The 25,631-nt window shown below is 45.2% G+C and overlaps 1 protein-coding gene across 1 annotated transcript in view; it reads right to left on the bottom strand.

Moving 5' to 3' along the window:
• LOC126204013 (sarcoplasmic calcium-binding protein) overlaps positions 1 to 25,631 on the bottom strand; it is a 186,685-nt gene that overhangs the window by 21,609 nt on the left and 139,445 nt on the right. The window contains exon 2 of the mRNA XM_049938442.1: positions 21,678 to 21,797. Within this exon, the coding sequence (XP_049794399.1) occupies positions 21,678 to 21,797 (120 nt within the window). The remainder of the gene's footprint in view (positions 1 to 21,677; positions 21,798 to 25,631) is intronic.

Below are 25,631 nucleotides of genomic sequence, written 5' to 3'. Positions count from 1 at the left end.
TAGCATGGCAGGGTTTAAATAGCCACTTGCCCATGGGGGGGACCGAGAGAATGCATCAGTTACTATTTGCTCTTTCACAGCACACTCTCATGGAAGACAACAAACTGCTAATGTGCCTGACTTTCCAATGTGCGCACATTACTACATTCCTCTCCCCTTGGGGAACAGCTCAGATTCACAAGATGTCCATGGCTTCTTTTTCTGTGAGACTCTCACTGAGATGATGTGCTGATTCGAGGGGAAATGGTTGAAAGTACTTGGGGCATGGGTAGGCAGCAGTGCAGTCCGTCTTTTCGTAACAACCCATACAGTAGGATTCCCCTGCAGTTGACAGCTCAGGCAGGGGAGACGGTTCTGGTGTGGACAGTGGCTGCACTGGTACTGGTAGCGGTAGCGGTAGCGGTAGCGGTATTGGAGAAGCTGTGCCACGTTCATCCACTGGTGATGGATGACCCCTCATATGTCACAGCAGAGACCCAGCAGACTCAGATGACCCACTGGGTGATGGAGGCTGGCGTGGCACCGTCAGTGCCCCAGCCAGGGTTGTCTGGTCGTCCACGTGCAGGTGCATCTGGTTGTGATGATGTGCACAGAGACCCTCCTCCATATGGACATCATAGAGATGATGGCGGGAATCCATTTTGGGTGATAACCAAACCCATGTGCCCAGACAGCCACCCCAGGCTGGAAACAGGATGATGGCTGCACAGGTTGGAGTCCCTGGCAGGACCACAGGAGATGCAGGTGTGGCCAGGGTTGACAATCTTTGAGCATTTCTGTTGGGCTGTTGTTGCCGAATGGCATGAACTGACAGGAAGACAGAAACTGATCTCAGGCAACATCAGGCAGGGACTGAGTAATGTATTTTTTGATTTGCATTTTGAATGTTCTAACTAACCTTTTGGCCTCACAGTTGGACTGTGGGTAGAAAAGCGGGGGGAAAATGTGGCAAAACACGTGGGCATTGCAGAAACAGGCAAACTCCTCCGACACAAACTGAGGCCTGTTATGAGAGACCAATGTTGCTGGAAGTCTTTTGATGGAAAAAAACTTTTGACAGGGCTGCCATGATGGCAGAGGCCAAAGTGGACAGGTAATGAACAGCATGTGGGAACCGAGAGACTGCATCAGTTACTATTTGCCAGCATGCCTTAAGGAAAGGGTTGGCAAAATAGATGTGGAGACAGTCCCGGACCTGCAAAGGCTGCAGCCACAGAGAGACTGTTGCTCACAGGGCAGCTTGCTGTGATGCTCGTTGAGAACATGTCATTACCAAATGAGTGATGTCACTGTCCAAACCAGGCCAAAAAACATGACAGTGGGTTAATGCCTTGGTGTGTGACACCCCCCAGTGATCAGCATGCAGCAATTGCAGGATCTCCGAATGGAGAGCAGAGGGAACCACTATGTGAGGAGCTGAATAATCCATATAAAGAAATAGAACACCCCCAGTGACAGAGAAACAATGCTGAAACGCATGGTGGTTAGGGCCTCAGGCCAGCCATGCTATATGCAATGTACCACTTTCCGTAAAATCAGATCAGTAGCACTAGCCTGCATGACCAAGTGATTGGGAAACTGACAACAGTTCACTGAGCGCGTTCATCAAGTGGAAACAGAGTAACTCCTCCTGATCAAAAACTGGCTCAGACTGGCTGGAAGATGGGAGAGCACGGCAGGGTCCACATGTTTAGCCATACATAGCAGTTGTACCGAGAGAGGAACAACACCCGACGTTGAAGGTGATGCATTGCTTTGTCTGGCAATGACACTGAGGAGTTAAAGAGCAAAATTAACAGCTTGTGATCTGTGAGGAGATGGAATTTTACACCGTACAGGAAAACATGAAACTTCTTTAAGGCATAAATAATGGTGAGGGCTTCTTTCTCTTTTTGTGAATATTTAGTGTGAGCCAATTTAAGCATCTCTGATGCATATGCAATAGACCGCTCAGAGCCATCAGAATATTTATGAGCTAACACTGCCCCCCAGCCCATGCTGGGCTAAATCTGTTGTTATCACTAAATATTGACCCGGTAGGTACGTTACTAGGCAAGATACAGATTGTAACATAGATTTCAGTTTGGAAAATGCCATTTCACACACCAGTGACCAGTGGAAAGATATCCCCTCAGGCAGCAAGGCATGTAACAGCTGTGCAACCAACACTACCCCTGGTAAAAACTGATGATAATAAGCATTCTTACCTAAAAAGACCTGGAGTTCCTTGACCGATGTAGGACACAGAACGGACATTCTGACAAAGGGGTCTGATACCAGCACTAGACACCTAGAACCCAAGATAAACAATAGAAGGGTGAGAGAAGCAGCACTTTTCCAAATTCTGTTTTAACCCGGCGGCCTGTAACATTGAAAAGAGCATATGTGAGCTGTTGAGATATTCAGCAGTGGAGGAGCCAGACACCACAATATCATCAACATAGTTAGCACAAACAGGCACAGACCCTGTGAGTTGTTCGAGAAATGGTTGAAAAATTGCCGGGGTGCTGGCCACACAAAATGGTAACCACAGGTATTGATACAAGCCAAAAGACATGTTAATGTCCAAGAGCCATTGAGAGTCAGCAACAACGGTAAGCTGCAAATATACATTGGAGAGGTCAATCTTGGAAAAATACTGGCCAACAATGAGCTCAGCAAAAAGTTCATCAGGGTGCAGCAAGAGATATGTGTCAATGGTAGACTGAGCATTGACAGAAACTTTGAAATCGGTGCAAAGGAGTAACCGTCCCAACATCATCTTGACAATGACTAAGAGGGTAGCTCATTTGCTGGATGCAATTGGTTGGATGACCCAGAGGCCCAGAGGTGGTCGAGCTCTGCCTTGACCTGGTCATGGAGAGCCGTCTGCACTGGACAAGCCTGAAAGAAATGGGGTCGGTGGCTGAAGGTTTCATGGTGATGTGGGCTTTGAAATTATCGGCACAATCCAAACCTGCAGAAAACAGGGAAGAAAATTCAGAGAATTAAGTGTCAAGTTGTGTATAAGGCACATGACCAGAGACAAGACTAATTTCATCAGAAATCGGAAATCCAAAAAGGTTAAAGATGTCCAAACCTAACAAATTTTCAGTGAGTGATTATTCACCACCTGAAAAGTCAGTGGGCGAACCACAGATTTGTATGTGACTGGGGCCAAGAAACTACCTAACATCAGAATGATTTGTTTATTGTAGGTGACTAATGTATGTGACAATGGCACTAAAGGGGGAGAACCAAAGTCCATGTACATTTGAAAGTTGAATAATGACACGGCAGCACCAGTATCAACTTGCATCTGCAAAATTCTTTGATAAACCTTGATATCAATAAAAAGCTTATTGGGTGCAACAAAGATTCATGACACACAACTGAAATCCATCTCGACATCTGTAATAGGCTGTTGGAATTTTGCATTACAAACAGGAGCAATGTGGCCCATTTTGTTGCACTGGCAGTAAACTGTTATATCCTAGCCAGTAATGCCACCCGAGCCCGCTGCCAAAAGGTTGGCAGCATCAAAGTCCGGACGCCGTCCGCATAAGCAGCGCCAGCGAGACAGGAAATCGCCGCAAGTCTGCGCGCGCCACCGCTGGCTTCTGGTTTCTTAAGCGCTGGAGTCGCGAGCGCTAGGACAGTTCTGTATTCGCCGCTCAGTTGTATACTCGCCACCGAATTGTGTACTTGCTAGTCAGTTGTGTGTTCATCGCAGCAGATTTGTTGTTTGTCGTCAGCCGACGCTGACCTAGCCGCTCCGACTCGAACTAGACAGATCTCTGCAGACACGGAGTTCACTACTGTGTTTCTGTATCTTCGTTAATAAAGATAAGTACCGACTTTTATTTAATCAGAGTGTTTGGGTTTTCATCTTTCTGTTCACTGTTCCAGCGGACCGGTCGGCCCGCTATTAAAAGTGTGGCGGTGACTTCGTAAGCCGTTTCTACAGCGAATTGTTTGTCGCTACGAACGCCGCCACAAAACTGGCGACGAGGGCTTCCGAACTCGTGTGCAGGGCTGATTCAACTTGTTTCTGGTTATACTAATTATAGCGATAAAATTTTGGGGGCTGGTTTAATTTGTGTTCACTATGTCTGCCGAATTACAACAGTTGATCTTGTTACAGAGTCAGCAAATACAAAGTCTGGTGGAAGCAATCGCCAAACAAGCGGCTAATCCTCCAACACAAAAGGAACAAACACAGGCAGCACCGCCTTTCCGTGCTTTTGATGCATCAAGAGAAGAATGGCGAGAATATTTCGCGCAGTTGCAGGCGCACATGACAGTCTACAAAATCACGGGTACTGAGCGGCAGCTTTATTTAATTTCCACTGCAGGCGTGGAAGTCGATAGACTACTTTGTAAGTTGTTCCCGGAATCCAAGCCAGAAGCTTTAGACTATGCCGTTGTTGTTAACAAGCTTGCTGAGTATTTCGAGTCGCGAGTTCATGTGGCAGCAGCCAGATTCAAGTTCTTCAGATTAAAGAAACTGCCACATCAATCTAATAAACAGTGGTTAACAGATTTACGGGGCCTCACCCGTCAGTGCCGATTTAATTGTGTGTGTGGAGCTTCCTACAGTGATGTCATGTTACGAGACGCTATTACTCAAAACATTGCAGATTCTCGTATTCGTGCTGCTATCTTAAAGTTGCCTGACCCGTCATTAGAGACTGTGATGAACATTATTGAAGCTCAAGATACTTTTGACTATGCTGAGTGTGAGTTAGATCAGCCATGTATTTCTCAAATTGCCTGTGCTAAGCAAGTTATGTCACGCCCGCGGCCCCACCGGCAGAGTCAGACTGTAAACACTAGCCGGCCGCGTCATGTTAAACACATTCGTCAGCCGCGTGTGCAAAATGATAGAGTTAAGTCTTGCCCTAAGTGTGTTCTTGCTCATCCTCGTGAACGTTGCCCGTTAAGAAACGCGGTTTGTCACTTTTGTCAAAGGAAAGGACACATCCAGACTGTTTGTTTGCGTAAACGCAAGAACAATTCTAGTGCTGCCCAGCCCATGGATATTCATGTTCTTCAAAGCCAGCCCGCCCAGAAGGTCGCGTTTAAAGACTCTTCCACGGTTCGTGTGGGTAATACACTTGTTCGCAATAAGCCACCCACCCAGCCCTCTGCTATGCGACCCAAGCGTAATTCAAACGCTGTAAACAGTAATGTACAGACTGCAAGTGAAGCGGGAGTTGTTGTTCCACCCGCCCAACCCACGAGTTGTCGTAAGCAGCGAACACGCGCTAAACGCGCTGATTTTGTGTCTTCCGCCTCCGCTGCACCGATCCAGAGACAGTGTAATAAACTATTTGTGAAGCTACGCATCCAGGATAAGACCTTCAATTTTCAATTAGACACTGGTGCGTCTGTGACTCTCATAAATAGTGCTACGTATGCGGCTATCGGCCGCCCTAAACTTTCAGCGGCAAAACATTCTTTGGCTACTTATAGTGGAGAACAAATTCCTGTGTTAGGTGTATGTAGCGTGCCAGCCACATTCCGTGGCAATACAAAAACAGTTTCATTCACAGTGCTCCGCGCTACAGACAGTGTAAACATTTTCGGATTAGACTGTTTTGACTTGTTTGGCCTGTCTATCCAAGACAATGTGTTGCAAATTAATTCTGTTGTTGTTCCTCAAGACAGCATAACCGATTTGTGTAAACAATACAGTGACATATTTAAAGACGAACTAGGTTGTGCTGCGAACTTTGCCGCTCATATTACGTTAAAAGATAATGCTCAGCCTCGATTTTTTCGTGCTCGTCCAGTGCCTCACGCCCTTCGGGCACCTGTAGCAGATGAACTTCGTCGTTGGCAAAACAACGGTGTTATTCAACCCGTTTCAGCGAGCCAGTGGGCTTCTCCCTTAGTTATTATAAAGAAACCGTCTGGCAAGTTACGTTTGTGTGCTGATTTTAAGTCGACAGTTAATCCTCAGACTGTCATTGATTCTTTTCCTTTGCCTAGACCGGACGAGCTGATGGATAAGTTAGGGGAAGCTCGTTTCTTTTCCAAAATTGATCTCCGTGAAGCATATTTGCAATTGCCCCTCGACGAGCAATCACAACAGTATTTTGTCATAAACACGTCGTTGGGGTTGTTCCGTTTTCTGCGTTTGCCTTTTGGTTGTGCGTCAGCTCCAGCTGTTTTTCAGCGTTTTTTGTCACAACTTCTGGCTAATGTGCCATCGTGTTGCAACTATTTAGACGATATTGTTGTGTCCGGTCGGACGCCTGCTGAACATTTCCGTAATTTGGAGTGTTTGTTTACAGTGTTGTCTCAGGCAGGCCTACGTTGCAACATCGATAAATGTTCATTTTTCCTTACGGAGATGGAGTATCTGGGACATGTTATTTATTAATGCTCAAGGCATTCATCCCTCCCAGTCACATTTGGCAGCTATTCGTGATTTGCCCGCCCCTCGCAATCTGCCTGAATTGCAAGCAGTTCTTGGCAAATTGACATATTATATTAGGTTTATACCTAATGCATCACAGATTGCTGCACCGTTGCATCGTCTCCGCCGTAAGAATGTTCCGTTTGTGTGGTCAGCTGATTGCCAATCAGCCTTTCAGCAGCTTAAAGAGGCTTTATTGAATGATCGTTGTCTGGTCCATTACGACCCTAACAAGCCTCTGGTGTTAGCTTGTGATGCCTCTTCTTTCGGCCTCGGTGCTGTGTTGTCTCACCGAGTCGGTAACACCGAACGTCCTATTGCGTTCGCCTCTAAATTGCTAAACAAAGCTCAGTGTAATTATAGCCAATTGGACAAGGAAGCGTTGGCTATTGTGTTCGGTGTCACAAAATTCCATCACTACCTCTATGGTAGACCATTCTATTTAGTAACAGATCACAAGCCCCTGACGTCACTGTTTCATCCGTCTAAACCAGTTCCTCAGCGGACAGCTCAGAGACTACAACGTTGGGCTCTTCTGTTATCACAATACCAGTATGAGATACTGTATCGCCCTACAGCTCAGCATGCAAACGCTGACGCGCTTTCTAGATTGCCGATTGCTGCGGATGATGTCTTCGATTCCTCTGACGACTCTTGCCATCAGATTGACGCCGATGAGCATCAATCCCTCCGGGATTTTCCGATTGATTATCGTCAGGTGGCACGTGAGACAGCTACGGATCCTCATCTGAGTTTACTATTACGTTTTGTTCAACGTGGTTGGCCGTCCAAGGCAAAGGACATATCGGATCCTGTGGTTCGTCGCTATTATCCGCAACGTCATCTGTTGTCCGTTTCGCACGGAGTTTTGCTGTTACGCACCGAGAATGACCAGCTTCGTGTAGTGGTTCCCCAAGTGCTCCAATCCAAGGTCCTCGACTTGTTGCATCAAGGTCATTGGGGAGTGGTCCGCACCAAGCAGCTTGCCCGCCGTCATTGTACATGGATCGGTATTGATAAGCAGATTACGCAGATGTCTACAGATTGTTCGACGTGTGCCGAACACCAAGCTGCTCCGCCTCAACGCTATTTTGAGTGGGCACGCCCTGCCGGTCCCTGGCAGCGAGTACATATTGATTTCGCTGGTCCATATTGGAATTCTCGTTGGCTCATCGTGATAGATGCATTTAGTAATTTTCCGTTTGTTGTGCCCATGCAGTCTACAACGTCTGCACAAACTATACAGGCGTTGACTTCAATTTTTTGTATTGAGGGTCTTCCAGAAGTTTTAGTGTCTGACAATGGTCCACAATTTACCTCTGCTGAATTTGAAAGTTTTTGTTCTGCCAATGGCATTCGCCATGTTCTTACTCCGCCGTTCCACCCTCAATAGAATGGTGCAGCGGAACGTTTTGTACGCACATTCAAGGATCATATGGACCGCCTTCGTGCTACGCACTCTCGTCAGCAGGCCCTCATCACGTTCCTGTCGTCGTACCGGACCACGCCACGCGACGGCCCTTCGCCTGCGGAGCTTCTCCACGGCCGTCGTCATCGCACCCTACTACGGTTGTTGCACCCCCCGGATCGACCCGCCGCTTCTGAGCATCGCACGCGTTTTCAGCGCAACGACGCCGTTTTTTTCAGAGTTTATCACGGTCGCCGTCGTTGGGAACGTGGTACCGTGATAAGTGTCCAGGGTCGCGGTTTTTATACTGTTCAAGGTGCTACTGGGATGCACAGGAGGCATCAGAACCAGTTGCGCCGCGCTGGCCGCCCGGATTCTGCCGCTCGTTCTTTGTCCACAGATTTGGTCCGCGGCGGGTTCCAGCCGCGCCTTCCGACTTCGCTGCCGCCCCCAGGGCAGCAGCAGCAGCCGTCGCCGCTACCACGCCGACAGCCCGTCCCGTTGATGCCTCCCGCGCAGCTTCATCCGGGAGCGCCCCAGGTGGTTGCTCCGGCGCCTGCGGTCCCTCTTCAGTCGCCACCGCCTTCGGAGCTGATGGACGTCGACCCCTCAGCCGGGCCGCCTTCCCAAGCGGTGGCTGTGCAGCCTGTCCTGCAGCCGCTTTCCTTGGGCACCCCCAAGGAGTCTGACACCGCAGCGCCTTGTCCGGCGCCCACTCGGCAGCCGTCGACGCAGCGTCAGGAGACGCTGCCTCTCTTCGTGGGTCCCGACGCCCCGTCGCGTCCAGTACCAGAAGCTGCGCCCGTGGTCACAGGCGTGCACCCTGACCTCGGTTTTCCGTCGGTGTTTCCCGAGGCCCCGCGCAGCCAATGCTGGGGTGCGGACCGGGGACTGCCACCGACAACAGTCTCCGCCCCGGTCTCTTCTGCTACGCCTGCGGCCAGACCCCTTCCCCGCCGTCGACGCTCGCCACGTCATTATTCAACGACGGTGCGGCGATTTGGGGGGGGGGGGGGGAGGAGTGTTATATCCTAGCCAGTAATGCCACCCGAGCCCGCTGCCAAAAGGTTGGCAGCATCAAAGTCCGGACGCCGTCCGCATAAGCAGCGCCAGCGAGACAGGAAATCGCCGCAAGTCTGCGCGCGCCACCGCTGGCTTCTGGTTTCTTAAGCGCTGGAGTCGCGAGCGCTAGGACAGTTCTGTATTCGCCGCTCAGTTGTATACTCGCCACCGAATTGTGTACTTGCTAGTCAGTTGTGTGTTCATCGCAGCAGATTTGTTGTTTGTCGTCAGCCGACGCTGACCTAGCCGCTCCGACTCGAACTAGACAGATCTCTGCAGACACGGAGTTCACTACTGTGTTTCTGTATCTTCGTTAATAAAGATAAGTACCGACTTTTATTTAATCAGAGTGTTTGGGTTTTCATCTTTCTGTTCACTGTTCCAGCGGACCGGTCGGCCCGCTATTAAAAGTGTGGCGGTGACTTCGTAAGCCGTTTCTACAGCGAATTGTTTGTCGCTACGAACGCCGCCACAAAATAAACAGCCCACCACTTAGGAAATCCAGCCTATCATGAGTGACAAAACACAATGGACAAAAGGGAAGCATGGAGCGCTTGCATTGTTGTTTATTTTCAGGCTTTCTGTGCTGCTGCTGTGACCGTGGCTGCTGCATTGAGTTGGGTCAGCTGCCAGGATGTTTTGCTCATGCACGGACCGCTGCCACTATATCGTCCCCCTGTGGATCGTCTGAGAAACGGCAACAGCAAGTGGGTTAAACTTCTGCAACCTTGCACCACAATTCAATTTGAGCACCTGCAGCCTTCGATATCTCAGATTGTGCAACGGTCAGAACATCGGAGGGGGTTTCACATTGAAGGATCCGTTCACGAACCTCACGATTGAGAGCCAAACAAATGATTGCATCATCAACCATTTGGTTGGCATATGACTCCTTATGTCTATCAGTGACAAAGTGACAACAATGGCTTAAACCGTGAAGCTGAGCTGCCCAAGTCTTATACGAATGTTCTAGTTTCTTGCGACACCATTAAAACTTGACTTGAGCAGCAGATGTGTGTCTGTTTACATTAGTATTTCGAAAGAAGGTTGCACATGTTATCAAATGAGAGTGAAGACTGTTCCTGCAAGCGGGCCAATTCGCAAAGGAGTTGATACATGTGAGGTGATAACCAAAACAAAAAGAAAGCATGGCATAAGGCAACATCAGTCAATCCAAATACATGAAAATACTGCTGCAACCATTTTTCATAGGCTTCCCAATCTTCACCAGACTCATCATAAGCTGTAAATGGTTGGGGGATAAATGACTGGGGTAATGACAGGCAAAACAGAAGGTGCAAGGGGTGACGCGGCAGGTAATGTAGACAGAGACAGACCGGAACAGGCCAAAACAGAGGCATGCATTTGCAATACCTGGGTTTGACTCCCCCTGTTGACTGAGATGCTGAAACGCCACAGTAAGAACCACTTGTTGATCAACCAGCCAGCATAAAAACTCATCAGCAGCACTGTCAGACATCTTAGGTGCAAGGGAGGGCCAACCAGAGACTGCAAACCGCCCAGAGAACAAAACCACTCTCATTGTCACTTGTGTTGTAACTTGGACACACAACGCAACCACAAATGTTAGAACAACTTTATTGGACTGTGGCACATATGCCAATCACCTTAACATACACTGAACACAGTAAGATAAGGCAAATGTATGCAAGCAGTAATACCATGATAACTGAGTGCGAGCATAGTGCAGCAGGGTTCAAATAGGCACTTGCCCATGGCGGGCTCTATTGGAAGTTCACAGTATTGCTCTTTTGTGGCACATTCTCAGGGATGACAACACACTGCTAATGTGCACAGCTTTCAAGTGTGCGCGCATTACTTCAGTTACCTAACACGTTTCTTTCAAGGAAATGGGGAGAAGTAAAAAGACTGTGGGTCTGTTAGTGGCATAGTGACTGTGTAGTACTTCCCTGTTCCCACTTCATCCTTACATGGTCCTCTATTCCACTAATGGAACCACAATCTTTTTACTTCTCTCCTTCCCCTCCCCTCCCCCCTCTCCCCACTCTACCACTGACCTACTGACTGCATCTAGCTGCCGTACCCTCTCCCCACCTCATCCCTATATTTTCCCGCAAGCAGCACTTCACCGTCCTCCACCACTACCCTGCTATCTCTCCCCCTCTCCATCCCAGCCTCCTCCTTACCCACAACACCCAGATTGCTTCTCCCATCATGTGCTGCTGCTCACAATCTGATCTCAGCAGCCAGAGACTGTGGTCATTAGCCATCTGTCCTTTCCGTAATACTGTCACTAATTAAAATTAACATGATGCATTTTGGCAGCACCATCTCTTCAACGGCCTTATTCTTAACGTTTTACAATTTCCACTCTCACATGAGTCAATTTGCGTACATCAGGGACAACCACATGAGATTTACCCCACATTACTTCAGAAATCTTTCTCCTATCTCATGTTTTTCTTCAACACCACATTATTCATATTTATGTTACAGCATTCCAGCTTTCCAAGACCATCAGACTCCCATTCCCTCTCACACATTTCATCAGTTCCTCATGTTCTCCGTGTATTACATCAAAAGAAAAATTCACTTGGATAAACTATAATTAAAAGGAGACAGAATGGCTGACCAATATTAAACCTCAGGTTGCAAAATTCTAAGATACATAAAAATATGGCAACAAGTAGTATATGTGATATGTGTGGTGTCACCGCTAGACACCACACTTGCTAGGTGGTAACTTAAATCGGCCGCGGTCCTGTAGTACATGTCGGACCCGCGTGTCGCCACTGTGGGATCGCAAACCTAGCGCCACCACAAGGCAGGTCTCGAGAGACTGAGGAGACCTCGCCCCCAGTTGTACGGACAACATAGCTAGCGATTGGACGTGCTAAGCCTTGCTCTCATTTGCCGAGAGATAGACAGTAGAATAGCCCTCTGCTAAGTTAAATGGCGACCACCTAGCAAGGCGCCAATTGTATCAGTGCCAATAGCTTACGAGTATGCAGGAGAGATGTATTCCAACAAGAGAATAAAGTTAAGTATTAAAAAGGCTACGTATTTTTCTTTAGTGCATTTATAAGTCTCATGTTCCAGACTTCACGCCCGTCTGCGTTAGCCTTGCGTGCCCTATCGGCTACAGCATTGTGTCTGGGCTGTATGGTCTAGACACAACAATATGCACAGCAATTGAGTTGATAGTTCTTTCCTCTTTGTTGTTCTTTTTCTTAAATCTGTCTAAGGTTTTTTCTGTCCTTCATCATGGACTGTATTGTCTCACCATCAAGCTCATTTTTGCTGTCCGCAACCCGCACCTCGTTGAGGAAAAAACTGAGCAGCAGTCACAGATGCCCGCAGGCAGGCAACTAGCATCGGATGGGTGCTAATTGGTTGCCTACCTGCAGGAGCCTAGGGCTATTTCACAGATTTTCTCTGTAAAGATGCATTTTTACAATTCTCAATAAAAATGGTTTGGTACCACTGATGGTTTTGCCGAACTGGGCAGTGTTAGAGGGACACCTTGTTGTTATTTTCAGACTGTGTCGATCTCGCACTCCTCCATGATCATCTCACAGGATGGCGTGAAACAGGAGTATTGAATAACTGATTCAAATTCCGTTGAACGGTTTTCAACTGTCACTTAAGTTTCCACCCTCACACCAGACCGAAAACTCCGATCACACAGAGCCACAAAGAGGTGAAATCTCATTCAATAGTATTGCTAGCACACTATGTCCTTTACAGAATGGTTGAAGCATCAAGGTGATGTCAGCAGTATCCAAGACTGTCAAGAATGTCTTCCTGTTGCTCGTAAAACAGCAAACTGTCATTCTCGACCACGAAAGGGAATGAACGTCCCAAGGAAAGGGGTGGCTTCATTGACGCCCTTTATGCCATCGCCTAAGGCCTTTCGTATGGATGCTGAGCGGCAGTGTGTCTCAAACGTTTCCTTCGGCCACTCATAACAAAGCGGTTTGATTTCAATTCTGGGTGTCGCGTTTCAGATCTCCATAGCAGAAGCGTCAAAAAAAAAGGTGTGAAATGTGGGTAAGAGGGTCTGTGACGACATTCCTATCGCATGGCACGACCACGGTGGAGTTAGGCAGAATTGCATTGAAATTTGGTGCCAACGTTGCCACCCATTTTACGCATCACATGAACTTCTGAGCCCTGATCTTTTTTCGCATGTCGACACATTGTTGTTCGAAGCATCGTCGAGCTCGAGGGCGGCGTCTCAGGGCGCCTCGCGTTTGCAGCACTAAAGAAGAATGTTGTAGGCACCTATGAGCCAAATTTCAAACTTATGCGTAGCAGTTGGAGACAATTACAGGATTTCGAAAAAAATAGTCTTTTGATTCTCTTGGGCAGTGCATGTTTTTCCCCAAAATTAATAATGTATTAATTTTTTCAACATTTTTCCTGACTTCACTGGACAATTTCAAATACAACAAAAAATTATGTGGTGTTCTAAACAAAGTGCGGAGTGAAGGGTTAAACTGATTCGGCCTTGCGTTATTTTTGGTACAATTGTCGAGGTATTAAGCTGTTTGTTGCGGCGAACAATGTTTAAGGCAGATGCACTGAACGTCGTGGTAACGAGAGAAGGCCAAAAGAACTTGAATTTGTTGAATTGTACTATAGTAATGGAGCACTAAGCCGAAACTGGTATGTTTTGACCAAAATTCTGATTTTTTTCCCCCTATACTGTCATTCGAACGTATCCCTGAATTCCCTAAATATCGCAGTTTTTTGAGAGGGATATTCAAAATAATACGATTGGATATTTTTAAGGAAGAAATTTGCCACTGACAGTTTCATTTGGAGATGTATCGGCAGATCATAAGGCATACCTGTTTCGGAGATTTTACGCACTCAACTGTGACAGCAGACACAATTCTTGGCTCTCCAGTGCACTGAGATGTCTGACACGAAGAGACGAACAATAGAAGAAAGTGTATCTCGTCCCCATTTCCATTTAGGAATCGGTAAGGTACGCGATGCTGAATGTTCGAGGATGGTTTGATTAAGTCTGTTAATTTCCATAAGAGAATGGAACATTTTTGTTGCGCTTGATTATTCCAAGGACAGTATAAAGAAGTTCAACAATATACAGCGTACAGGTCATTGTTGTCAGCCATATCAATTGGTATGTATGTCGACTGCACTTGGAAATACGGAGTTTTATGCTGTAATTAAACATTTTCATTTGAAGGGTTGAACTGCCACGCATATCAAAACAGAACTGCAAGTTCACGCGGACTCTGCAACATCACTGACGACCATTTATTTTTGGATTAAATGAATTTAAAAGTGGTCGGGCAAGCACCAAAGACGAAGCGCGCTCCGGCCGTCCAAGTGAGGTCACCATAAAGCGAACCGCTGACAAAATCCATGACATGGTAACGCAAGATCACAGAATAAAATTCGTGGAACTTCTGAGACTGTAGGCATCTCAACTGGGCGAGTGCATAATATCCTGCACGCAGAACTGTCTACGAAGGTGTGTGTGAGGTGGGTGCCGCGAAGGAGGTATGTTTGGAATATGGTAGTGGAAACCCTGGATGAAGAACAAGTGAAGCCAATGTTTTTGCCCCTTTTCTCAAGGAATTTGGCTGTTAGTGTCACCATGATAAAAAATTTCAACAAAGTGTGTTGTGGTCCAAGTATGGCTAATGCTTACGTATCAAAAGTCACACAGGTCACACATGTTATTTGCAATTTTAAATCAGAAGTCAGTGACATATAACTTCAAATATCTGGGCTGATTCTTTTGATACGTGAACGATTTTGAATTTTGCGCTAAAAATATCGAAAAATCTGCTGGCAGAATACAAAACTATCACACACTATAGCGTCTTCCGTTACCACCTTGGCTCATCTGCACTCGATGGGGAGATGAGTACTTGGTTGAAAGCTGTCGTGTTTCTGTAATAGTTTTCAGGCTGCGTGCACATTTTTAGATGTTTTGCCAGATGAACTTCATTTCGTACACGGTCCCTCCAACCTGAAAACAGTCGTGAGAAAACTGGAGAAGCAATATTCTGAAAGTTTTTTGTATATAGCTTTCTGAATGAGTGACTGAAGTTGGCCATTGTCTTCAGTGAAGTGTTTCAATATACCGGGTGATCAAAAAGTCAGCATAAATTGGAAACCTGAATAAATCACGGAATAATGTAGGTAGAGAGGTACAAATTGACACACATGCTTGGAATGACATGGGGTTTTATTAGAACCAAAAAAATACAAAAGTTCAAAAAATGTCCGACAGATGGCGCTTCATCTGATCAGAATAGCAATAATTAGCATAACAAAGAAGACAAAGCAAAGATGATGTTCTTTACAGGAAATGCTCAATATGTCCACCATCATTCCTCCACAATAGCTGTAGTCGAGGAATCATGTTGTGAACAGCACTGTAAAGCATGTCCGGAGTTGTGGTGAGGCATTGGCGTCGGATGTTGTCTTTCAGCATCCCTAGAGATGTCGGTCGATCACGATACACTTGCGACTCAGTTAACCCCAAAGCCAATAATCGCACAGACTGAGGTCTGGGGACCTGGGAGGCCAAGCATGACGGAAGTGGCGGCTGAGCACACGATCATCACCAAACGATGCGCGCGCAGCAGATCTTTCACGCGTCTAGCCATATGGAGCGCCATCCTGCATAAACATCGTACGTTCCAGCAGGTGTTTATCAGCCAGGCTGGGGATGATGCGATTCTGTAACATGTCGGCGTACCTCTGACCCGTCACGGTAGCAGTTTTGCTGTCCAGCGCCATCTGTCGGACATTTTGTGAAATTTTTTTTTTTTGTTCTAATGAAAGCCGACGTCATTCCAAGCATGTGTGTCAATTTTTACCTCTCTATCTATATTATTCCGTGGTTTATTAAGTTTTCAAATTTATACTGACTATTTGATCACCCGGTATTTTTTTCAATGCACGAGTGCATTCCCTTGGGCGGTTTGTGACGTAATTACTTCTCGGCCTATCTGCATACATACTTCGCAAATCACTGTTAAGCACTGGGCAGAGGCATAACAAATTTTTCGCTTTTTGAACTGACAACTTTTTAGCACCTTTTTCGTCAGATCATTGCACCTGAACTTCCTTGTTCTATCTGCAGCGTTGTCCTACTTGCTAGATGCTTTCCCCCTGCAGCGGTTCACGCTGCTCCGCGCCCCCTGTTATTCACTTCCCGTTGTGCCGCGCGGCGTACGTGCCGGGGCCCGCGTGCTGCTGAGCCCACCTACTCTGCTGCGCGTCACCTGCAGATAATCACCCATCTTCACAGCCTAGAACTGAATCGTTCACCCAAACACTGTTGTACCTAACAGAAAGCAAATTTTACAGGGTAACAAAAAACTTTTTCACGCTTACTTATTCTGGCCTTCTGGACGCAGGCAGTATGTATGATGTCAAATGCCATTCCACAAATTGTTATAACTGTTCTTACACAACTGCTCATGTTACTTCTGAGAAAACAGCACCATTTTAATTTTCTGGCCAATCAAAGTTATTTTGAGAAAATTCAACAAAACAAGTCAAACAGACACTATGTTTAATGCGGCACAAATCTGCATTGGTAGCAACAGAAGACACTGAGAAATGTAACACAATTTCTGCTGGAATTACTTTGAACATACAGTGTGCTGCACTAAGACATGCAAATATTTTAATATGTTATTGTACAAGTAAAACTAAAGAAAAAAGTTCATATAAACATAGGTCCGCAAATGTTTAGTTAAAGAGTTACGGCTAATAAAAGATTTTGCTTGGAACTTAGCAACTTCACTAATATGAAGCCATCGCAAAACCGTACAAGGTTAAAGTAAAGCACGATTTCCATTTATTTTGTTGTTATTGATTATCTGCAGTAGTTTCCCTGAACATCCATACAAGCAAACACGTAATTTCGTAAAATTTTTAATTTATTAACTACTTGGCCCAATTGCTTTTTTAAATTCCAGACAACTGCACAAAGTTTTCAAAATAAGTTGTAGAGAATTTAATTTTGGAAAAATGATGGCAATAACGTTAACTGATACTGTATGAATGTGTCAGATAATCTGCTTTTATTAATACCACAGCACATATCTGAATTCGTGTTAAACCGGAAAAAAGAAAGCTCAGTGTTAAGGAAGTTGTACAGTGTGCATACAATTTCACAATACATTCACAATAAATGTTCAAAAATGCCTCCACCGCGTTCAATGCATTCAGCTGCACGTGTCTGAACAGATTTTGTTGCTTGTTTCAGTTTCACAGGGTTGTTCTTAATTTCATCTGTTGCATTCGTAATGCGAGCAAATGGTTCAAATGGCTCTGAGCACTATGGAACTTAACATCTGAGGTCATCAGTCCCATAGAACTTAGAACTACTTAAACCTAACTAACCTAAGGACATCACACACATCCGTGCCCGAGGCAGGATTCGAACCTGCGACCGTAGCAGTCGCGCGGTTCCGAACTGAAGCGCCTAGAACCGCTCGGCTAATGCGAGCAAGTAATAATCTTTCTTTCCCTGGATATTCTGGAAAACTACTGCAGATACACGTCTGGGAAGTGTTTTATTAGACTCACCAGACCAATAACAACAAAGTAAATGGAAATCGTGCTTTACTTTAACCTTGTACAGTTTTGTGATGGCTTCATATTAGCGAAACTTCATGCAAAATCTTTTATTAGCCGTAACTCCGTAACTAAACATTTGCAGACCTATGTTTATATGAACTTTCTTCTTTAGTTTTACTTGTAGAATAACGTAGTAAAATATTTGCATATATTCGTGAATCACCCTGCATACCTGGTTAGTTATACAGGGTGATTCAAAAAGAATACCACAACTTTAAAAATGTGTATTTAATGAAAGAAACATAATATAACCTTCTGTTATACATCATTACAAAGAGTATTTAAAAAGGTTTTTTTTTCACTCAAAAACAAGTTCAGAGATGTTCAATATGGCCCCCTCCAGACACACGAGCAATATCAACCCGATACTCCAACTCGTTCCACACTCTCTGTAGCATATCAGGCGTAACAGTTTGGATAGCTGCTGTTATTTCTCGTTTCAAATCATCAATGGTGGCTGGGAGAGTTGGCCGAAACACCATATCCTTAACATACCCCCATAAGAAAAAATCGCAGTGGGTAAGATCAGGGCTTCTTGGAGGCCAGTGATGAAGTGCTCTGTCACGGGCTGCCTGGCGGCCGATCCATCGCCTCGGGTAGTTGACGTTCAGGTTTCATAACTAACCTTTTTCGTAGGACTCTCCATACAGTTGATTGTGGAATTTGCAGCTCTCTGCTAGCTCTGCGAGTCGATTTTCCTGGGCTGCGAACAAATGCTTGCTGGATGCGTGATACATTTTCATCACTCGTTCTCGGCCGTCCAGAACTTTTCCCTTTGCACAAACACCCATTCTCTGTAAACTGTTTATACCAACGTTTAATACACCACCTATCAGGAGGTTTAACACCATACTTCGTTCGAAATGCACGCTGAACAACTGTCGTCGATTCACTTCTGCCGTACTCAATAACACAAAAAGCTTTCTGTTGAGCGGTCGCCATCTTAGCAGCAACTGACGCTGACGCCTAATCAACAGCGCCTCAAGCGAACAAATGTACAACTAAATGAAACTTTATAGCTCCCTTAATTCGCCGACAGATAGTGCTTAGCTCTGCCTTTTGTCGTTGCAGAGTTTTAAATTCCTAAAGTTGTGGTATTCTTTTTGAATCACCCTGTATAATTCTGATAAAAAAAGCAAGAAAAATGTTGTTTCTTAAGCAACTCACTTTACTTATCGGCATAGTTTCCTTCGAGGGATACATACTTTGTTCAGCAATCCTCCAGATATTTCATCTCATCGTTAACTGCCACTATCATTTTCCCATTTGATCAAAATTTCTTCGCAGCATGCCAAAAGTTCAAGTCAGAGTACAGAAAGAAGTCACTTGAGGCTAAGTCTGTTGAATAGGGTTGATGAGGATCCAATTCAAAGTCCAGTTCATGCACTTTCGCCATTGTTGTTGCTGATGTGTGGGATGGTGCATTATCCTCGTAAAGGAGCACTTTTTTGCGTGCCAACCTTAGTCTTTTTTTCAGTCAACGTAAGTTTCAAACGGTCCAACAATAAAGCATAAGAGGGTCCAGTTATAATTTTGCCTTTTTGCAAGTAATCTATGAGGTTTACTCCTTGGGAGTCCCAAAAAGTACTGACCATTACCTTACTGAAAATTTATCTTACCAGTTAACGAAACGGTCTTTGCCTTCTTCGATGCTCTTTCAGCAGCCTTTGTCCGTTGCTTTGACAGACGCTTTTACTCTGGTGTGTAATGGTGGCTGCAGGTTTCATCAAAAGTCACAAATCGGCGCAAAATGTCTAGTGAATTGCGATTAAACATCGCCAGACATTGTGTTGAAACGTTTGCCAGATGCGCTTTTAGGCGATTAACGTTTTCTCCGGCGGCGATGGCATCTTGCAGGAAGGTAACTAGAATGAGATTTTCACTCTGCAGCGGAGTGTGCGCTGATATGAAGCTTCCTGGCAGATTAAAACTGTGTGCCGGACCGAGACTCGAACTCGGGACCTTTGCCTTTCGCGGGCAAGTGCTCTACCAACTGAGCTACCCAAGCACGACTCTTTCAGGAGTACTAGTTCTGCAAGGTTCGCAGGAGAGCTTCTGTAAAGTTTGGAAGGTAGGAGACGAGGTACTGACAGATGTAAAGCTGTGAGGACGGGGTATGAGTCGTGCTTGGGTAGCTCAGTTAGTAGAGCAGTTGCCCGCGGAAGGCAAAGGTCCCGAGTTTGAGTCTCGGTCCGGCACACAGTTTTAATCTGCCAGGAAGTTTCAGGAAGGTAACTTCTTGTGTCACAAAGCAGCAGTGGCTCGAGGATCGTAACTGCAAACTCATGCTTATGTCTCGGCTACCCAATCCGCCTGATCTGAATTTGATGGAACTCATCGGGCACGTTGCTGGGCACCAGCTCCACGGTCACAAACCACTTGCCCGTAATTTACGAGGATTGCGTGACCTTTGCGTAGATGTAGCTATCTGGTGCCACATACCTCCGGAAACCTACCAAGGACTTGTCGAAACTGTGCCACGGAGATTCGCTACTGTACTTCACTCCAAAGGCGGATCAACAAACTCTTACACTGATGGCCATAATGTTTTGATTCGTCATGGTAAACACGCATTTTAGTAGTTGCAAAGACGGGTTTGAAGTAACTTAGAATCAGAATTTAAGAGACCTTTGGAAGACTTAAGATCAAATAAGGCAGAAGGGATAAATAACATTCCATCAGAGTTTCTAAAATTATTGGGGGAAGTGGCAACAATACAACTATTCACGTTGGTTGTAGAATGTACGAGTTTGGGGATATACCATGTGACTTTCTGAAAAATATTATCTACACAATCCCGAAGACTGAAAGAGCTGACAAGTGCGAGAATTACCGCAGAATCAGCTTACAGCTCGCGCATCCAAATTGTTGACAAGAACAACACACAGAAAAATGGAAAAGAAAATTGAGGATGTGCTAGATGACGATCAGTTTGGCTTTAGAAAATGGAAAGGAACCAGAGGGGCAATTCTGACGTTGCCGTTGATAATGGAAGCAAGACTAAATAAAATCAAGACACGTTCATAGGATTTGTTGACCTGGAAAAAGCATTCGACAATGTAAAATGGTGCAAGATGTTCGAAATTCCGAGAAAAATAGTGATAAGCTATAGGGAGGGACTGGTAATATACAATATACAGGGTGAAAAGTATTTAAACCGACAAACTCTGGGAGGTTGTAGGGAACATGATAACAAATATTTTCCCCTTATGTGATTTTTTCCTATGCGGAGTATTTAAACCGGTAGAGGAACTGTGCTCTGGGTGGATATTCAACTGGTTCCAGGTTGTGGACACACTGTAAGTGAAATGGACGTAACAATTGCTCTCGAAGGACTGTTCTTACATTCGTCTGATTCGTCCCAATGTTACGTGCAATTGCACGAGTGCTGATTGAAAGATCCCACTCCACATGCTGCAAGACAGCTTCCTCAAATTGCAGCGCTCTTACCGTGCGACGGTGTCCCTGTCCAGGTAATCTGCTAAATGACCCAGTCTCAAGCAGACGTTGGCACACAGTAGCAAAGGTCGTATGATCCGGGATACGGCGATTCGGATATTGTTGTTGATAAACCCGCTGTGCAGCTCATCCGTTGTGGTGCGCTACGCAGTACGCACCAACCATATCAGTGTACTCATTCCAGGTGTATCGCTCCATTAATAAACAGAGACAATGCACTGCTACATTGGTGAACAGCAGTTGCCTACAACTGAAGAGCGTAATACGCCCTCCACCGGTTTAAATAATCCTCATAGGAAAAAATGACATTAGGGAAAAATATTTGTTTTGATGTCCCCTGAAACCTGCCAGAGTTTGTCGGTTAAAATACTTTTCACCCTGTATACAAGAGCCAAGAAGGAATAATATGAGTGGACGACCAAAACGAAGTGCTCGGATTAAAACGGGTGTAAGACATGGATGTAGTCTCCCCGCCTCCCCCTCTTCCTACTGTTCAATCGGTACATCGAAGAAGCAATGATGGAAATAAACGGAAGATTCAGGAATGGAACCACCCCTGTTGGCACCTTCCAGGTCATTCTCTCCTCCTTCAAGTCTCGCAACAGTCCGAGCTGCGAAAGTTGGTTATTGAGGGTGGCCACATCAACGTGACTGGACAGTGTAAATCTTTAAGCACGCTCGTATTTGTTGTCACAAGGACAGTTTCGTATCGACAGCTATGGTTACCTTTTCCCTGGGCCGGTGCTCGTCATCGGAGTCGCTGTCGGACTCCGAGTCTGAGAGGTGGCGCTCTAGGGCGCTGGGCCGGCCGGCCGCCTCCTTCCGGTACAGCCGCGCCGGGAAGCTCTGCAACAAAAAAGGTAGGCAATACGTGAAACTTCTGTCTGCTGCATCGTCATCAGCTTAACGTCCGTATTACGCTGTAAAAGATCATCGGCAAACGTCTTTGTCAAAGGTATCGTCAGACTTCTTCGAGGTATTTTCTGTGATTTGTCAAAGGCATTCGATTGTGTGAACCACAACATCCTTTTAAATAAATTAGAATTCTATTGTGTCACGGGCAGTGCTGCAAAATAGTTCACGTCATACCTCGCTAACAGGAAAATAAGGGTGTCAATGCAAGGGACTAGTGAATTAAGTCATCAGTCATCATCAGAATGGGAAGAAATTACATGTGGTGTCCCACAAGGATCCGTCTTAGGGCCATTGCTTTTTCTTGTGTACATTAATGATATCTCACCAGTTACACTGCCAGAAGCAGAGATAGTTTTGTTTGCAGATGACACAAGTATTGCAATAAATAGTATGTCGAGTGTAGTTTTAGAAAGATGTACTAATGATATTTTCATGGATATTAATAAATGGTTTAAAGCCAACTCACTGACATTAAACTTCGAAAAGACTCACTATATGCAATTCAGAACCTGTAAAAGGTTTCCACCCAGCATATGCATAAAGTATGAAGAAGAGCAGGTAGAAGAAGTTGACAGTCTTAAATTCCTGGGATTACAACTTGATAATAAATTCAGTTGGGAGGAGCACACCACAGAACTGCAAAAACGCCTTAACAAATCTGTATTTGCAATTTGAGTGTTAGCAGACATAGGCGACATAAAAATGAAAAAGCTTGCATACTTTGCCTACTTTCATTCCATAATGTCATATGGTATAATATTTTGGGGTAACTCTTCAAGTCAAACAAAAGTTTTCAGAGACCAAAAGCGTGTAATACGTATTATTTGTGGAGTAAATTCACGGCCGTCCTGTAGAAACCTCTTCAAAGAACTGGGTATACTAACTACTGCCTCTCAGTATATTTACTCCTTAAAGAAATTTGTCCAACATAATATATCTCTTTTTCCAACAAACAGCTCAGTTCATACATACAATACCAGGAACAAAAATGATCTGCACAAAGACTTAAAAGCACTTACTTTAGTTCAAAAAGGGGTCCACTACTTAGGAACACACATCTTCAATAATTTGCCAGCAAACATAAAAAATTTAGTTACAAATAAAGATCAGTTTAAAAGGAGCCTGAAGGACTTACTAGTGGCCAACTCCTTCTACTCCGTTGACGAATTTTTTTAATAGAAACAAATGATGTACTGTATATATTCATACTATTAGTATTGTTATTTCAGCTTTTTATAAAAAAAAATATTGACATGTTCTACATCCACGAGGATCTCCTCAGCACGGATCTATGGATCAAAAAACTAATCTAATCTAATCTACTTCACACTACTGTAAAATTTTTCGTCGTCGTTGCTCCGGAATGGATGCCGAACAGTTACTCGTCAATACAGCATCACTTAATAAGTGCTAGTGAGCGCGTTTCTTAAAGTGAAAAAGAAATGGAAACAATTGTTGGTAAAACTGTGGATAGGTGTTATTTTGTCCTATTTTCCGATTGCAGTAAACCACAAAAAGACGACGGCAGGGGGAGAGGGAGAACAACGCACATCCAAAATCGCATAAAATACCTAAGAAAATATCTCCACTTGATAGTAAGAGTAATTCTTGAAACGTGTCATACCGAGGCAGGATTCGAACCTGCGACCGTAGCGGTCTTGCGGTTCCAGACCGCAGCGCCTTTAACCGCACGGCCACTTCGGCCGGCCGGAGCTTTATCAAATACGTAATTGGGACAGCGTTTCGTTATTTAAATCATGAATGCCATGTCTGCTAAGTATCATCTTATGGTTCAGTTAAAATTCTTAGCAACAGGCGAAAGCTATTCCAGCTTGCAATATACTACTCATATGCCCCAGTAATTTCGCGTATTATTCCAGAAACACGTGAACAAATATACATATACACTGAGGACCTAAAGAAATTGGTATAGGCATGCGTATCCAAATACGGAGTATGTAAACAGGCAGAAGACGTTGCGGTCGGCAACGCCTATATAAGACAACAAGTGTCTGGCACAGTTGTTAGATCGGTTACTGTTGCTACAATGGCAGGTTATCAAGATTTGAGTGAGTCTGTACGTGGTGTTTTAGTCGGCGCACGAGCGATGTGACACAGCATCTCCGAGGTAGTGAATAAGTGGGGGTTTTCCCTTACGACCATTTCGCGAGTGTACCGTGAATATCACGAATCCGGTAAAACATCAAATCTCCGACATCGCTGCGGCCGGTAAAAGATCCTGCAAGAACGGGACCAACAACGACTGAAGATAATCGTTCAACGTGACACAAGTGCAACCCTTCTGCAAACTGCTGCAGATTTCAATGCTGGGCCATCAACAACTGTCAATCATCGATATGGGTTTTCTCAGCCGAAGTCCCGCTCGACCTTTACGCCTCACCTGGGCCCATCAACACCGATATTGGACTGTTGATGACTCGAAACATGTTATCCGCCGGCCGCGGTGGTCTAGCGGTTCTAGGCGCGCAGTCCGGAACCGCGCGACTGCTACGGTCGCAGGTTCGAATCCTGCCTCGGGTATGGATGTAAAATACAGGGAGCGAAAGGTTATTTACAATTTGTACGGAAACCAGATGGCAGTTATAAGAGTTGAGGGACATGAAAGGGAAGCAGTGGTTGGGAAGGGAGTGAGACAGGGTTGTAGCCTGTCCCCGACTTTATTTAATCTGTATATTGAGCAAGTAGTAAAGGAAACAAAAGAAAAGTTCGGGGTAGGTATAAAAATCCATGGAGAAGAAATAAAAAGTTTGAGGTTCGCCGATGACATTGTTATTCTGTCAGAGACAGCAAAGGAATTGGAAGAGCAGTTGAACGGAATGGACAGTGTCTTTAAAGGAGCATATACGATGAACATCAACAAAAGCAAAACGAGGATAATGGAATGTAGTCGAATTAAGTCGGGTGATGCTGATGGAATTAGATTAGGAAATGAGACACTTAAAGTAGTAAAGGAGTTTTGCTATTTGGGGAGCAAAATAACTGATGATGGTCGAAGTAAGAGGATATAAAATGTAGATTGGCAATGCCAAGGAAAGCGTTTCTGAAGAAGAGAAATTTGTTAACATCGAGTATAGATTTAAGTGCCAGGAAGTCGTTTCTGAAAGTATTTGTATGGAAGTGAAACATGGACGATAAATAGTTTGGACAAGAAGAGAATAGAAGCTTTCGAAATGTGGTGCTACAGAAGAATGCTGAAGATAAGGTGGGTAGATCACGTAACTAATGAAGAGGTATTGAATAGGACTGGGGAGAAGAGAAGTTTGTGGCACAACTTGACTAGAAGAAGGGATCGGTTGGTAGGACATGTTTTGAGGCATCAAGGGATCACCAATTTAGCATTGGAGGGCAGCGTGGAGGGTAAAAATCGTAGAGGGAGACCAAGAGATGAATACACTAAGCAGATTCAGAAGGATGTAGGTTGCAGTAGGTACTGGGAGATGAAGAAGCTTGCACAGGATAGAGTAGCATTGAGAGCTGCATCAAACCAGTCTCAGGACTGAAGACCACAACAACAACAACTGTTGAAAAAAAAAGATTCCTTATGGTAAGCCATTTCTTTGACTTCTCCGTATCTAACATTGAACCACAAAGCATTTATTATTGAGCATATCTGCATCGGCGCAGACCTCTTCCTAGCCGGCCGCGGTGGTCTCGCGGTTCTAGGCGCGCAGTCCGGAACCGTGCGACTGCTACGGTCGCAGGTTCGAATCCTGCCTCGGGCGTGGCTGTGTGTGATGTCCTTAG

The sequence above is a fragment of the Schistocerca nitens genome, chromosome 9 (assembly GCF_023898315.1).
Source record: "Schistocerca nitens isolate TAMUIC-IGC-003100 chromosome 9, iqSchNite1.1, whole genome shotgun sequence".
NCBI lineage: Eukaryota > Metazoa > Arthropoda > Insecta > Orthoptera > Acrididae > Schistocerca > Schistocerca nitens.
This window is presented reverse-complemented; position numbering and strand designations above follow the sequence as displayed.